This window comes from Saccopteryx bilineata, chromosome 10, assembly GCF_036850765.1.
Source record: "Saccopteryx bilineata isolate mSacBil1 chromosome 10, mSacBil1_pri_phased_curated, whole genome shotgun sequence".
NCBI lineage: Eukaryota > Metazoa > Chordata > Mammalia > Chiroptera > Emballonuridae > Saccopteryx > Saccopteryx bilineata.
The window spans coordinates 81,639,490-81,656,571 of NC_089499.1; the positions used below are offsets into that span (position 1 = coordinate 81,639,490).

At 36.6% G+C, this 17,082-nt stretch overlaps 1 protein-coding gene across 11 annotated transcripts in view; it reads left to right on the forward strand.

The window, feature by feature from the left end:
* Positions 1–17,082, forward strand: part of CFAP20DC (CFAP20 domain containing) — a 361,344-nt gene that overhangs the window by 202,480 nt on the left and 141,782 nt on the right. For 10 of the 11 annotated variants that reach the window (XM_066245008.1, XM_066245006.1, XM_066245013.1 and 7 more), the window contains 3 exons: positions 10,061–10,197; positions 10,849–11,011; positions 13,946–14,053. In XM_066245008.1, the coding sequence (XP_066101105.1) occupies positions 10,061–10,197; positions 10,849–11,011; positions 13,946–14,053 (408 nt within the window). The remainder of the gene's footprint in view (positions 1–10,060; positions 10,198–10,848; positions 11,012–13,945; positions 14,054–17,082) is intronic. The other variant, XM_066245011.1, reaches the window with a different exon arrangement.

Genomic DNA, 17,082 nt, shown 5'->3' on the forward strand with positions numbered 1-17,082 from the left:
AAAACCTATCCTTGGAGCCTCCAGATGTTTCGCAATACACCCAAAGTTATGATCGAGCGAAAAATTGGCTAAATATATAACCAAACCCCAAAGGAAATAGGGAGTAAGAAATGCTCCACCTTCCTCACCTAAACAGGGCGGCTTTCACTGGAAACTGAGAATATAGAAACTAAGGCAGGCAAAGGGGGTGAATAGATCCAGGCCACGGCACAAACAGCCGAATCAGGCTGTGGCATAGAGATCCAAACCGAGGAAAAACTGTTCCTGTGACAACCCGGGCAATACAGCTAACACTCGCGCCAAACCCAGACAAAGAAAGACAAGCAGGGCAGCCATTTTACCCGATCTCCTGGTCGGCGCGCACAGATAGTGGGCGAGAGATTCCTTCCAAAGCCCCGGGAGGGTGCGCCCATGTTACCCCACAGAGAGGCAGAGTCAGAGGCCTTTGTGGGGGCCGAGAGCCTCCGGGTCACCCCAGTGCCCTGGGAGAGCCACACACGGGGAAGGAGCGAGAACTAATTCCAACACTGGAACTTTTCCGTGTGGGCAGGGGTTTCACTCAGAGGGTGAGGCCACTGGTCTGATATCCTGGTCTGCACGTGCAGATAGTGAGCAAGAGATTCCTCCGAGTGCCTCAGCAGTGCCTGCCCGTGTTATCCCGCAGAGGGGCAGAGTCAGGGGCCTTTGTGTGGGTCAAAAAGTGGAATCTCAGGCCGCCCCAGTGCCCTGAGGGAGCCGCGCATGGGAAGGGAGCGAGAGCCAATTCCAACGCTGGAACTTTTCAGTGCGGGCGGGGGGTTTCACTCAGAGGGCGAGACTTCTGGCCTGACATCCTAGTCTGTGCGCACGGAGAGTGGGCAAGAGACTCCTCCCAGCACCTCAGGAGTGGGAGCACGTGTTATCCCACAGAGGGGCAGAGTCAGGGGCCTTTGTGTGGGCAGAAAGTGGAATTTTAGGCCACCCCAGTGCCTTGAAAAAGCTTCACACGGGGACGGAGCGAGAGCCAATTCCAACGCTGGAACTTTTCATTGCGGGCGGGGATTTCACTCAGAGGGTGAGACTTCCAGCCTGACATCCTGGTCTGCATGCGCAGATAGTGAGCGAGAGTTTACTCCAAGCACCCCGGGAGTGGGTGCCCGCCCGTGTTACCGGACAGAGTGGCAGAGCCAGAGGTCTTTGAGTGGGTGGAAGCCCCGCCTGATTATGCTAGCAGCTCTGACTGACTGAGCCTTACCCAGAGCCCTGCGCTGAGTGGGAATAGAGTGGGGAGTGGCCAGCTCTTTGAACCTCTTACTATCCAGGCAGAGGCAGCAGCAACCCCATAGCTGGATTATCAGGCTACTAATTAAGGAAGGAAAGACTAGGAGAGAGGCTCCAGGAACACGGACTCTCTCACTGTCAAAGCCTATAAATGCTAATGAGCCTCGACTGCCAACGAGACTGAAGCACAATACATGACATCGCCATAAAGACTTATCAACTGAAAACCTCTACCTGAGCATGCCAAAAGGGCAGAACCCAAGGTACAGAGTCACCGACCAGGAAGAGGGAGAGAAAAGAAAAAGCAAGAACATAACCTCTCAAAATCAAGAATAATCCACAGACTTTATAACCTATTCCATTTTATTATATTTGTTTGTTTGTTTCTCTTATCTTCATTCTTGATTTTTTTTTCTTTTCCTCCTCCAATTTGGTCGTTTAACTCTCTGCCGGTCTTACTCTCTCCTCTCCTTGAACTACACTACCCATAAGTGTTACATCTCCCATTATCTTTTCTTCCTCTTCCTTTCTCTCTATGTGGGTTGCACTCCAAAACCCTTAACTCTCTCTCTATCTCTCTCCTCTTTTTTCTTTTTTCTTCTTTTAGTGGTTCCCTCTTATTTTTCTCTCTCTCTCTTTCTTTTCTCCCTCTATAATAGTTTCTTCCTTTCTCCTTTATGTCTCCTCTCATTCAAACCTCAATAATGAACAAATTATCTTATCTGGGACTCAAACTTATGTTTGTGGCATTTTGGGGGGGGTTTTACTTCACCTTTTTAACTCACTAGCAGTGCTCCCATCCCTGACTCTCCATTTTATCAAGCTCTTGTTCCACTAAATACAATAATATATTTTTAATTTCTCCCCCCATTTTCCTGTTTCCCTTTTATTCCTCTCCTCATAACTCTTAGTGAACCAACACCTAAACGCAAATCATTTTATTCTTGATGCAAATTTTTTCATTATTTGCTTTTTGTGGGTTCATACCCCACCCTTTCTTTTATTTTTTACTTTATTTTTTTTTTCTTGCCCTTTATTACTTTTCCCCAATTCAGGCCCTCCATTACAGGCATTGTTTCTTCTATTAAATACAATATAATTCACAGTTCACCACAAGATTTTCTCAAGAAAGAGGGGAGAGGAGAGGAGAGGAAAATAGGAGGGGGGGAATAATTTCCTTTTTTTAATTTTAATTTTATTTTATTTTTCTTTATTTCATTATTAATTTTAAAAAACACAACTTTTTTCAATTTTTTACTTTTTTAACTTTTTATTCTTTATTAAATCTCATTAATACTATCAAAAAAACCACCCTCAGATGCCATTAAGGAAGAGAAAATCAAATATCATGGATACAAAAGAAAGAGAGGTAACACAGCTAGATGAGGAAAAATCTATGGAGAAAAAATTTAATATATTGGAAACTTTGGAGCTAAATGACAGAGAATTCAAGATAGAAATCTAAAAATACTCAGAGATATACAAGAAAACAAAGAAAGGCAATTTAGGGAGCTCAGAAAACAACTCAATGAACACAAAGAATATATGTCCAAGGAAATTGAAACTATAAAAACAAATCAAACAGGGATGAAAAACTCAATTCACAAGCTGAAAAATGAAGTAACAAGCTTAGCTAATAGAACGGGCCAGATAGAAGAGAGGATTAGTGAAATAGAAGACAAGCAACTTGAGGCAAAACAGAGAGAAGAAGAAAGAGACTCAAAAATTTAAAAAAAAATGAGATGGCCCTACAAGAATTATCTAACTCCATCAGAAAGAATAACATAAGAATAATAGGTATATCAGAGGGAGAAGAGAGAGAAAATGGAATGGAGAACATACTCAAACAAATAATAGATGAGAACTTCCCAAGCTTGTGGAAAGAACTAAAGCCTCAAATTCATGAAGCAGACATAACTCTGAGTTTTATTAACCCCAACAAACCTACTCTAAGGCATATCATAATGAAATTGGCACAAACCAATGGCAAAAAAAAAAATTCTCAGGGCAGCCAGGGAAAAGAAGAATACAACATATAAAGGAAGGCCCATTAGATTATCATCAGATTTCTCAGTAGAAACTCTACAAGCTAGAAGAGAGTGGACCCCATTATTTAAAGTCCTGAAAGAGAGGAACTTTCAGCCACGAATACTATACCCATCAAAGCTATCCTTCAAATATGAAGGAGAAATAAAAACGTTCACAGATACAGAAGAGATGAGGGAATTTATCATCAGAAAACCCCCACTCCAGGAATTATTAAAGGGGTTCTCCAATCAGATACAAAGAACAAAAAAAACAAAGCCACAAGTAAAAGCTCCAACTGTGACAACAACAAAAAGAAAGGGGGAGAGAGGATGGAGATTAACAGTAGCAAAGGACGATGGAGTGCAGAAGTACTCACAAAATAGTGCACTACAATGAACAGGGTAGGAACCCTTTTCATTACTTAAAGGTAACCATCATTGAAAAAACCACCACAGAAGCACATGAGATAAAAAAGATAGCAACAGAGGAAAGATATATGGAATACAACCAAATAAAAACAAAAGATAAGAAACAAAAGAGAAGGATCAAACAAGACACAAAACTAACAGAAAGCAAGATATAAAATGGCAATAGGGAACTCACAAGTGTCAATAATTACACTAAATGTAAATGGATTAAACTCACCAATAAAAAGGCACAGAGTAGCAGAATGGATTAAAAAAGAAAATCCAACTATATGCTGACTACAGAAAACTCATCTAAGTAACAAGGATAAAAACAAATTCAAAGTGAAAGGCTGGAAAACAATACTCCAAGCAAATAACATCCAAAAAAAAGCAGGCGTAGCAATACTCATATCTGATAATGCTGACTACAAGACAATAAAAGTACTCAGAGACAAAAATGGCCATTTTATAATGGTTAAGGGGACACTGAATCAAGAAGACATAACAATTCTTAATATATATGCACCAAACCAAGGAGCACCAAAATATATAAGACAGCTACTTGTTGACCTTAAAACAAAAACTGACAAAAATACAATCATACTTGGAGACCTCAATACACCGCTGACGGCTCTAGATCGGTCATCCAAACAGAGAATCAACAAAGATATAGTGGCCTTAAACAAAACACTAGAGCACCTGGATATGATAGACATCTACAGGACATTTCATCCCAAAGTGACTGAGTATACTTTTTTCTCCAGTGTACATGGATCATTCTCAAGAATTGACCATATGTTGGGCCACAAAAACAACATCAGCAAATTCAGAAAAATTGAAGTTGTACCAAGCATATTTTCTGATCATAAAGCCTTGAAACTAGAATTCAACTGCAAAAAAGAGGAAAAAAATCCCACAAAAATGTGGAAACTAAACAACATACTTTTAAAAAATGAATGGGTCAAAGAAGAAATAAGTGCAGAGATCAAAAGATATATACAGACTAATGAAAATGACAATACGACATATCAGAATCTATGGGATGCAGCAAAAGCAGTGATAAGAGGGAAGTTCATATCACTTCAGGCATATATGAACAAACAAGAGAGAGCCCAAGTGAACCACTTAACTTCACACCTTAAGGAACTAGAAAAAGAAGAACAAAGAAAACCCAAAACAAGCTGAAGAAAGGAGATAATAAAAATCAGAGCAGAAATAAATGAAATAGAGAACAGTAAAACTATAGAAAAAATTAATAGAACAAAGAGCTGGTTCTTTGAAAAGATCAACAAAATTGACAAACCCTTGGCAAGACTTACCAAGGAAAAAAGAGAAAGAACTCATATAAACAAAATCCAAAATGAAAGAAGAGAAATCACCACGGACACCGGAGATATACAAAGAATTATTGTAGAATACTATGAAAAACTTTATGCCACTAAATTCAACAACCTAGAAGAAATGGATAAATTCCTAGAACAATACAACCTTCCTAGACTGAGTCAAGAAGAAGCAGAAAGCCTAAACAGACCTATTACTAGAGAAGAAATAGAAAAAACCCATTAAAAACCTCCCCAAAAATAAAAGTCCAGGACCAGACGGCTATACCAGCGAATTTTATCAAACATTCAAAGAAGACTTGGTTCCTATTCTACTCAAAGTCTTCCAAAAAATTGAAGAAGAAGCAATACTTCCAAACACATTTTATGAGGCCAACATAACCCTCATACCAAAACCAGGCAAGGATGGCACAAAAAAAGAAAACTACAGACCAATATCTCTAATGAATACAGATGCTAAAATACTAAACAAAATACTAGCAAATCGAATACAACAACATATTAAAAAAAATAATACATCATGATCAAGTGGGATTCATCCCAGAATCTCAAGGATGGTTCAACATAAGTAAAACGGTTAACGTAATACACCATATCAACAAAACAAAGAACAAAAACCACATGATCTTATCAATAGACGCAGAAAAGGCTTTCAATAAAATATAACACAATTTTATGTTTAAGACTCTCAACAAAATGGGTATAGAAGGAAAATATCTCAACATGATAAAGGCCATATATGATAAACCATCAGCTCACATCATATTAAATGGCACTAAACTGAAGGCTTTCCCCCTTAAATCAGGAACAAGACAGGGTTGTCCACTCTCTCCACCTTTATTTAATGTGGTACTAGAGGTTCTAGCCAGAGCAATCAGACAAGACAAAGAAATAAAAGGCATCCATATCAGAAAAGAAGAAGTAAAGGTATCACTTTTTGTAGATGATATGATCCTATACATCAAAAACCCCAAAGAATCCACAAAAAGACTACTAGAAACAATAAACCAATACAGTAAGGTCGCAGGATACAAAATTAACATACAGAAGTCAATAGCCTTTCTATATGCCAACAATGAAACAACTGAGAAGGAACTCAAAAGAATAATCCCCTTCACGATTGCAACAAAAAAAATAAAATACCTAGGAATAAACATAACAAAGAATGTAAAGGATTTATATAATGAAAACTATAAACCATTGTTAAGAGAAATCGAAAAAGATATAATAAGATGGAAGAATATTCCTTGTTCTTGGTTAGGAAGAATAAATATAATCAAGATGGCCATATTACCCAAAGCAATATACAAATTTAATGCAATTCCCATCAAAATTCCAATGACATTTTTTAAAGAAATAGAGCAAAAAATCATCAGATTTATATGGAACTATAAAAAACCCCGAATAGCCAAAGCAATCCTAAAGAAAAAGAATGAAGCTGGGGGCATTACAATACATGACTTCAAACTATATTATAGGGCCACGACAATCAAAACAGCATGGTATTGGCAGAAAAGTAGACACTCAGACCAATGGAACAGAATAGAAAGTCCAGAAAAAAAACCACATACATATTGTCAAGTAATTTTTGATAAAGGGGCCAACAACACACAATGGAGAAAAGAAAGCCTCTTCAATAAATGGTGCTGGGAAAACTGGAAAGCCACATGCAAAAGAATGAAACTGGACTACAGTTTGTCCCCTGTACAAAAATTAACTCAAAATGGATCAAAGATCTAAACATAAGACCTGAAACAAGTACATAAAAGAAGACATAGGTACTCAAGTCATGGACCTGGGTTTTAAAGAGCATTTTATGAATTTGACTCCAATGGCAAGAGAAGTGAAGGCAAAAATTAATGAATGGGACTACATCAGACTAAGAAGTTTTTGCTCAGCAAGAGAAACTGATAACAAAATAAACAGAAAGCCAACTAAATGGGAAATGATATTTTCAAACAACAGCTCAGATAAGGGCCTAATATCTAAAATATACAAAGAACTCATAAAACTCAACAACAAACAAACAATCCAATAAAAAAATGGGAAGAGGACATGAACATACACTTCTCCCAGGAGGAAGTACAAATGGCCAACAGATATATGAAAAGATGCTCATCTTCATTAGTTATTAGAGAAATGCAAATCAAAACTGCAATGAGATACCACCTCACACCTGTTAGATTAACTATTATTAACAAGACAGGTAATAGCAAATGTTGGAGAGGCTGTGGAGAAAAAGGAACCCTCATCCACTGTTGGTGGGAATGTAAAGTAGTACAACCATTATGGAAGAAAGTATGGTAGTTCCTCAAAAAACTGAAAATCGAACTACCTTATGACCCAGCAATCCCTCTACTGGGTATATACCCCCAAAACTCAGAAACATTGATACGTAAAGACACATGCAGCCCCATGTTCATTGCAGCATTGTTCACAGTGGCCAAGACATGGAAACAACCAAAAAGCCCGTCAATAGATGACTGAATAAAGAAGATGTGGCACATATACACTATGGAATACTACTCAGCCATAAGAAATGATGACATCGGATCATTTATAGCAAAATGGTGGGATCTTGATAACATTATACGAAGTGAAATAAGTAAATCAGAAAAGAACAGGAACTGCATTATTCTATATGTAGGTAGGACATGAAAGTGAAACTAAGAGACGTTGATAGGAGTGTGGTGGTTACGGGGGGAGGGGGAAGGGAGAGGGAGGGGGGAGGGGAGGGGCACAGAGAAGGCTAGATGGAAGATGACGGAGGATGGTCTGACTTTGGGTGATGGATATGCAGCATGGTTGAAGGACAAGATAGCCTGGACTTGTTGATCTTTGAATATATGTATCCTATTTGTTCATGTCGCCCCATTAAAAAAATAAAATTATTAAAAATAAAGTAAAAAAAAACAAAATGGGAACAAATACAATATTTAAATTAATGACCAAGTAAATTTAAATAAACAAACTGACCAATATTTCAATGGGAACTATGCTCCTCTCATTGACCACCAATGAAAGAGGTGCCCCTTCCGGAAGTGCGGTGAGGGCCAGATAAATGGCCTCAGGGGGCCGCATGCGGCCCACGGGCTGTAGTTTGGGGACCCCTGATCTAGTGGCTCCTCTGGGGCTTTAAAGTCTTTCACTGAATCTTTTGCACCTTGTCAAGAAGTGAGAGAAGAGAGAGCACAGGGGATTATGCAGAAGGTTTTAGGGACCAGGAAGTGTTTACACTTCTCACATGCCACTTCTCAGGTCCCATTAACCAGAACTCAGTTACATGGCCCATGTAACTGCAGGGAAGGCTCAGAAATGTAGTTTATTTGTGCGCCCAAAGAAAAGGCAGCAGGGTTTCATTGGGCACACTGCCTTATTCTGGAGGCAACTTGTTTACTCTCTTTCTCCCCCAAATATTCAGTGATTCCCTGTTTCCTACCAAGTTTAGAATAGACTCAGCATTTTACAGTTCTTTGCAGTGTGACCCTAGTCTATTCTTCCAACTAAATGTGTAATTTCTATAAGGAATCACCTATCTAACTTTGAACCCTCTATAACTTGGATTGGGGAACATTAGTTAAAAGCCCTGAGTGAATGTTTCTTGGATGCAAACACCAAGAAACTGTGTGAGCGAATGACCTTTGTGTAGATACAAAGGAATGCATGCTTTAGAAAATTAACCTAGAGGTTCTTCTAGATGGTCCTTTCCTTTATGCTTGTTAATTAGCAAAAGAAAAAGAATGTACTGACCCAAATTAGCCCTTTCTCCATGTCAGCAAACAGCCATTAGTCATTCTTTCCCCTTATCACCCGGTCTCCCTCCCTTGTAATCCTGTTACCTCTGCTCTGCTTCTGATTAATAAAAGCTGAGGGAGAAGGAAATTCAGGAGGTCTTCTTTGCCTCCCTTGGTAGGCCTCCCCCTCTTCCTCTTGACTTAAGTTTGTGTCTTGAGTAAGTTTTTTCCACATGACACAGGTAGTTCCCAGTGGGCTGGAGTACTACAATTTCATTATTCTCTAAGTATACCCTACCGTTTTGCTCTTTCATGCCTTTATTCAGGCGCTTACTTCTACCCAGGGCACCCTACATCTTTTACTGAAATCTCACCATTCGTTCAAGGTCCATTTAAGAGGTCACTTATGCTTTTTCCCCCTGGTGTGCCTTATGTTACTACATTTACTTGTACTATCACTTCTCTTCAGGCTCCCTGAGGGCAAGCAATATGTCTTATCTATTTTGTGTCATGGTCAACCTCTATGAAATTCCTGAGAGAGTACTCAAGCAAAATTTTTTATTGAATTTATTGGGGTCGCATTTGTTCAGAGAACCACACAGGTTTCAAGTATACAACTCAATAAAACGTCATCTGCACATAGCATCATGCACCCATCACTCCAAGCAAAGTCTCTTTATATCCCCACTGCCCCCCACTTTGCCCACTTCCCCTTTTCCTCTGGCTGTTTACACAAAAGAAGGAAATCTTACCTTTTGTGACATCATGCATGGACCTGGAGAGCATTATACTAAATGAAGTAAGCCAGTCAGAGACAAATACCATATGATCTCACTTATATGTATGTGGAATCTAATGAACCCACTCAACTGAAAAAAATATATATAGAAACAGAGGCATGGACACGTGGAACAGATCAACTGCTATTGAGCAAACGTTTATTCCATTGATCTGAATAGTTTTTTTAAACTATTCCCTTAAAGATGTATTTTTAGTAGTTTTTCTCTTTTTTTTTTTGAGGAAAAATTTGTGGTATTAGTTCTCAAATGAGAGTGAGCTTATTAAATGATAGTAGAACTTCTTAAAATCATAGATTTATGCCCACCCACCCCCCCTGCACCCAAGGTTCAAATTCTACAGATATGATAGATCTGATATTGGGCCCCAGTACCTACATTTTCACAAAGTGCCCAGGATGATGAAACCTGGACTGTACTTTCAGAAATATTGCAGCATGATTTTGCCATTGCACTGACTAATGAACTGTTGTTGCCTTCTTTTAACAAAACAGATCAGTTCAATAACAGAGGGACAGGTAGTATGCGGAACAGTAAAAATCAAGATGTTTGTCATTTTGCCTTTGGATCCAAAGTTCTTGGACCACCTCCACTCTCTGGCAGAAGAAATAACATGAGGATATCCAGTAAGGTAGGAGTAAGGTTTGAAGACTTATCTACATGTGAGTGGCATGGGAAGGGGAGGGATTTTTCCAATGTGATTGTGGGGGGATGGGAGATAGAGAGACTACTTGCCAAAAGCAGGAGGCTTAAATAAATTTTGAACAGAAATTCTAGACTTTAAAAACCTCAAAACTATTTCTTTTTTGTTATGTCAATCCAACATTTTTAAGTAATCTTTTCATCAAACATGTTCACACAATTTAAAGGTAAACATATGTGACCATATTTTGTGGTCTTATTCTAGAAGTTCGATCATCACCAGTCACCCTACAGATTCTCAAATGTTATATTTTTATTTTTAACTTCATCTTAATTTCTGACATATGTAGTGATTTTCAACTCAACTCCTACCTACTAAAGAAGGAGTATAGCAAATAAGCACATTTTAATTTATGTGTCTAGGAGACTTGTCTTCTATTTTATCTCACCTTATTATTTCCTCCTTTCTAATTTTCTATCATAATTTTCTCACTGTCAACTTTTTAACTGTCTTGTTTCCTCAAGTATTTTTTCCTTACTCTTTATTTATCTAAATATTATTTCTTCTGTGTACATTCTACAGGAAATAAAGGCAGGCCCTGTATTTTAAAATATGCAGATTAATTTCTTTTTCTTATAGACTGCAAGATCCGTTGGGTCCAAAAATAACCAATTGGGCCAGCTGTCCACAGTCAAGAAATGTGTTAACAATACAAGAATGTCAGCCTTGCTGATATCTAAGTCTGAGGAGCAAGGAGATAAAGAAAATATTCACCAAATTAAGCAGACTGTACCTATTCATGGTAAGACTAAATCATGCATAGAGCTAATAGCTAGTGAAAATAGTGAGAAATTTCCTTGTTAAGATAAGTCTGAATTATATTCATGACTAGATCTTATATCCAGACAATTACCACTTAAAAATGAAAAGTATCATAAATATTAAATATATATAATATATACTGCTCACAAAAATTAGGGGGTATTTCAAAATGAATATGAAGCAATAAAAAGAAGCATTTGATTTTTTTTATTAAGAACATCAGAAAAGCAAACAAGGAAAGTTACTCAATTATGCAAATGAGATGCAAAACCAACTCATTTCATTGGTGAAAATGTATTATATACAAAAGGCTGAAAATACTGGAGTATCTGCACATTCCCTGATCCCCTAATTTTTGTGAGCAGTGTATATATACATACATAAATGTATATAAATATATATGTATACATAAATATATATATAATCTAGAATCTATCATTCTACTTATTTCATTATTTCAAATTCCTGTAATACCCTGTGTTTTTACTTTATGATGACTGGTAAAGAAATAATATAAATCCTCTGTCACTGTATTTTAGGAACTTTGTGTGCATTTTAAGTTTTTTAACTTAATTTTATCTTTTAATTAATATTTTTATTTGTAAAGTGTTCTTTATCTTCTCTAATTGATACTGAAACAACCCTGTTGGTGAAGAAAAGACTTTGTCTTATTTTATAGATTGAGAGTTCAAGGTTAATAAAGTGATTTGCAGTCTGTAAACATTGGAAAGAATTGAGACCAGAACCCACTTCCTGTCAATTTTTCCACTCTTACCTGTCTGACTTTTGTGAGAGCTAAAATGGAGGCATTTGGGTTTATTTGATTTGATTTAGAAGTCAGTGAGCACTATTGTAAACTATACCTCCCATGGGATATAAAACTGAGTAAGGAAATGAATAACAGATACTCAGTCCCGGCCCTACCACTGTCTATAGAACTACCACTGTCTGTGAGATCTTTATCAAAAACCCTGTAAGCCTCAGTTGTTCATCTGTAAAATGGGGATGTAGTTACTATTGGTGCTAATAGTAGTGATAAATAAGAGCTACTTCTAAGGGTCATTGTGAAGTTTCAATGAGAAATAAGCACATCATATTGTGCCAAGAAATTAAGGATTCAGTAAATATTAAATGATGCCTTGAATATTATTATTATTACAGAATTAAATTACACTTAAAAATTCTTTAGGTTTGATATCAGTCTTCCAGAGTTCTTTTGGAAACTACCCTCTAAGTTCTCATTGTATCATACTTAACTGTGCTTCCTCTATTATAGGAAGCAATGATTTTTTCTGTATTGGCTGTCATTCATTTTTTACATTTTTAATGTAGCATGTTGCATGATTAACATTGATAAATTACTTGTAGCTCTCCATAAGGTTATACAGTATTACATGAATAAAATGGATTAGTGATTTTGAAAGCCCAATACAGCTCTAATATTAGAATAGGACTAAACACCTATTTTCTGTGAAGGAATGAGTTTTTGATACAGCTTTACATAACATCAAAATGATACATGAACATTCTTATTATAGCTATAATTATATTTACTGAGTTATTGCCATATAGTACTTTCTGTTCTGGCTTTTTGTCCTTTGATACAAAAATCCTTTGATACAAAAACCAGACAATCTGCATATTATGCAGCCACATCCCCCTCAAGAACCATCAGCGGATAAGAATAATAACTGGAGAAGATTACGGTTGAAAAGCACCAGCAGAGGAAGGATAGAGACACCCAGCGTTATGGCATTATCTTGATACTATCTTATATCTGTGTATTATTCAGAGCAATGGAATCTCTCTCTGCAGGTTGTAAATTTCAAAGGATTATGAACCAATTCATTTAAAATATAAATGTCTGTTCTTCAGGGGTTATGGAAATCAAGTTTTCTGCAAAAGAATTGCTCTGGAGCTCAAACAGAGATTTGCTGTGTTAGATGGACAATGCCGCAGAAATAAAGGACTTTCTACTTCTACTCTCAAAAGCTGAATCAGTTTATATTCTTGTTTTTTAAGAACAGCCCATATTTGATAGAGGGAGTTTCTGCCTGTACACTTTACTAAAACTGAACTTAACCCATAATTTTTCATGTTTCATTTATGTCCCTTCTTTTTCCATTGAGCCCTTTTCAGATCGTTTTTGTATTTGCTGTCTCTCCCTTTGACCTCCTTGCCATCTGTTAGAATGTAGGTTAAAATTCCACTTTTTGCAACCAGGAAAGCATTAGACAAATATGTATAAGTGGCTATTATTGTTATTCCTTTAAATAATGGATTTGAGGCACATATATATAGATTTGTATACACATGCATTAGTGTATCCTAAATCAAGCCCAGAATGTATCATGTGCATATCTGTTAACATAATTTCTCAAAAATGTGGGGTTCTTCAGTAAGCTTTAATTCAGCTTGCTGAGTTTTATGTTATTTTTATAAAATAGTAGATAGAAAAATCAATTCAGCAGTAATGCCTTGCCCATTTTCTTAAAGTGCTGAAGGTGAGAGCTTGGTTTAAAAGAGTGGAGTTTAGTAAGAATTATAATTTTGAAAAAACCTTCCATTTCATGTGGAACCAAAATAGGAAAGAAAAATAAGACCCTTTAAAAATTATATGGGTTTTAGAATTCCTTTTATCACATATTATAAAACTTAAATCTAAAACATCCCCATGCAAATATCCAGGAATTATATGATGAATCTCTATAAAAATGCATCTGAGTCTATCTTAAAACATTCTACTGGAAAATAATATTTGCATATAATCTACAGTGTCACCTCTAACTTGCTTTACAATAGTCATATAGAAAAGTATACCAAATTAATACCATTCTTCAAAATTTAATTTTTATAAATATCCAAAAAGTAATATAATGGAAAATACTTATTCTAACAAAGGCAGTTCTTTCAGGAAACAACAGGAAGGAAGATAAAACAGCTACCCTCACCACTGTTTCCCAAGAAACAGCTGTGACATTGAACCTCAGCACTACAGCACTAGAGTCTTCTGATCAAGCAGGTTTGCAACTTTATTATGTCATAATTGTTAATAATTAATAAGATATAAATGTGTTAAATATTTCAAAATTTTGAAAAGCTGTGGTGCAGTCATTTGCTAAAATCTATCATGTTTTGTAAATCTCCTTTTAACCTCAATTTTATTTCAAACTTTAGTGAAATGAAAGAGTATTTTTATTTTCAAGTTTTAATGCACTGATTGTCCTGTTCAAAATGAAAGTTTAAAACTTTGATGGTTTCACATGACATTGTCACCCCCTCACCAAAGAATATCTGTTGTTGCATTTCTTCAGTCCTCTTTGTAGTGGAGATAGTTGGATTGTAGAGCGTTGAGCCCATCCACATAGCTTGCCTAGCTTTTATAAAGGTACATTGGTCTGTTTGGTTTTTTGGGGGGGTTTTGTGGGGTTTTTTCAAATTGTTTTTGAGCAAGGGAAAAGGGAAAATTAATTATAATTGTTTGTAGTTTGTCAGTCGTATTTATGCAATGTTGAAAACTTCATTAAAATGTTAGGCATAATTAGTGTCTTTAGCGTACATCTGACTGTGTAGAAAAACTAATTAGATGTTTAGGTGATCATTTTTGCATTTACTGTATCTTATTTGCTGCAGTATTGTGATTACACAGTAATTTACATATTTTCCTAAGAAAACACACCAAATTATTCATTATAATTGATATGGAAATATTTGAGGTAAAACTACAAATTCCAAAAAAGCATGTGGTAGTGAGATAATTACAGTTTGACATAAAAACACTCCTTTTACTTTGACTTTTTGACAGTTAATAATATGTTTGGCAATAGGTCATACAAGTTGTTTAATTGCATAATGAGGATTTCAGTATCTTTTCCTCCACTATTTTTTACATATTCATGAACATAACACAGCACATTGGTTTTCATAATCTTTTTTCAACCCTATTAAAGCACTTACTTTGTTTACAAAGCACCTGTTATGTGCTTAACACCATAGGACAGCCCAGTGAATCAATTCATTTCACCTGCCTGCAGCTATGCTGACTCAAGTCCCTCCATATCCCCCTGAAGGTGGTCAAATGAAGGAGATTCGACCTGCCTTTGGCCACTTACCTCGACTCTGTCCCTGAAGATATGAAAACCATGTCCCTAATAGATTTTCTCTAAGAAATGTACATTTATTGCCCTTTTTTTAGGCAAGTTCTGTTGCATAACAATAGTCTTTGATTAAGAAAAAGATGAATACAATTGTGATAAATACAATTTCATTTGTACAATCAATGTTATTTTTATTAAAGGTCTTTGTTGCTTCTAGCTTTAAAGTTTCAAGTTAGCAAATCTTAGATACCTCTTGGATACTTTTGTTGTAATGATAGATATAGTAGGATTCAAGAGTGGGGGTAAAATAACCATGTACACATTGTGATTCTGTTAAGCCAAATTCGGAGAGACCCAAAACATGAAAGACAGGAACAAAGTCCGTCGTTTACACATCAAAGCTTTATTGTCTAGCTTGGCCAAGTGGTGGCAGCTCCAACAGAAATCTGAGGGAGAGCTCGCTGGCCCTTTGTTCTACCTAGTTTTTATATTAATAGTTTTGTAAGTGGGAAGTACAGAAGCAAAAATTGTAATTAGGAGCCCTTTACCACTATTGGTTATAGTCATATGTCCTTTAACATGATAGGACCATGTTCAATTTGCAAGCCATACATCATTTTGGAGAAAACAAAATTTACAAGTCAACACAATGGTAGAAAGATGTCTCTTTACATATTAAAAGGCCTTCCTATATTTTCTAGAGTGCCATCTCTCTGTCCAGAGTCAGAGGTATTAACAACATGCATTTACATAGGAGAGGTAGTTTCCGTGGGGACAAATGCCTGCAAATGGCTCACTGCTATAAGAAAAGGTTTATTTTGGCTTTTTTCTTCCTGCACCTGGCTAGCCATTCACCCCTTTCCTCACAGGTGTGGTGGAATGTCTGGGAATTCTTGTTTTCCTTCCCTTTGCATTTACAGTACAATGCCAAGGGCCATCCTCACTATGCCAATCACACAGTACAGAGACTAATCTCACAATTTCTCTGCACATCTTAACCCAAATCAACAAAATGTTTCTCAAGCCTCCCAAAATATTAATATTAATTCTGCAGCTTTTGGTACTTTACAACACCTGTGGGTGAAATGGCTCAGTGGCTCCTCAGTTCTGTAGAACACAGATTCTAGTAAGAGTTTCATCATTAACATAATGCAGCAAAAAACTACGTTTCAAGAAAAATAGACTAAGAGCAAATGCTCAACTCTTTTCTGCTGTCATCCTAAGGAATGTAAGCATGCTTTTAGTCAATATTTATTATATAGATTTATGTTTTTTGATATGCCTGGATCATAGTTATAAAATCTATCCTAATGTGAGTAACAGATTATAATTTTTTTAAGTTTTGATACAAATGTATCTCAGGGATAGTATATAGTATTTTTTTTTTTTAAGTGAGAGGAGGGAAGATAAAGAGGTAGAGTCCCTCATGTGTCCTGACTGGGATCCACATGGCAACCCTATCTAGGACGAATGCTTGAGTACTGAGCTATTTTTAGCACCTGAGGCAGATGTGCTCCAATCCAACTATCCTCAGTGTCTGAGATCATGCTGTGGGAGGGGTAGAGAAAGAGAAGGGGGAGCAGGATCGGGAGAGAAGCAGATGGTCACTTCTCCTTTGTGCCTTTTACCAGGAATTAATCCCAGATGACCGAATGCCAGGCCTATGCTCTATCTACTGAGCCACCAGCCAGAGTCATTATATAGTATTTTTAAAGAAAACAAATAATGCTGTACAAAAAAATAAAATTTATATCAAACTATTCTCTCCTAAATGAAACATAAAGGTCTTATTCACCACCAAATTTCTCTAGTCACACTAACAAATATTTCTGTGGATTTACTATTATGTAAAAAGTCTACTCAGTTTAGTCTATTAATTTTCCTGTTTCAATTGGTAGAAGAAGAGAAAAGGCTGTCAACTTTCCAGTGATTTCCTCTCCCCTGTGATTTATAA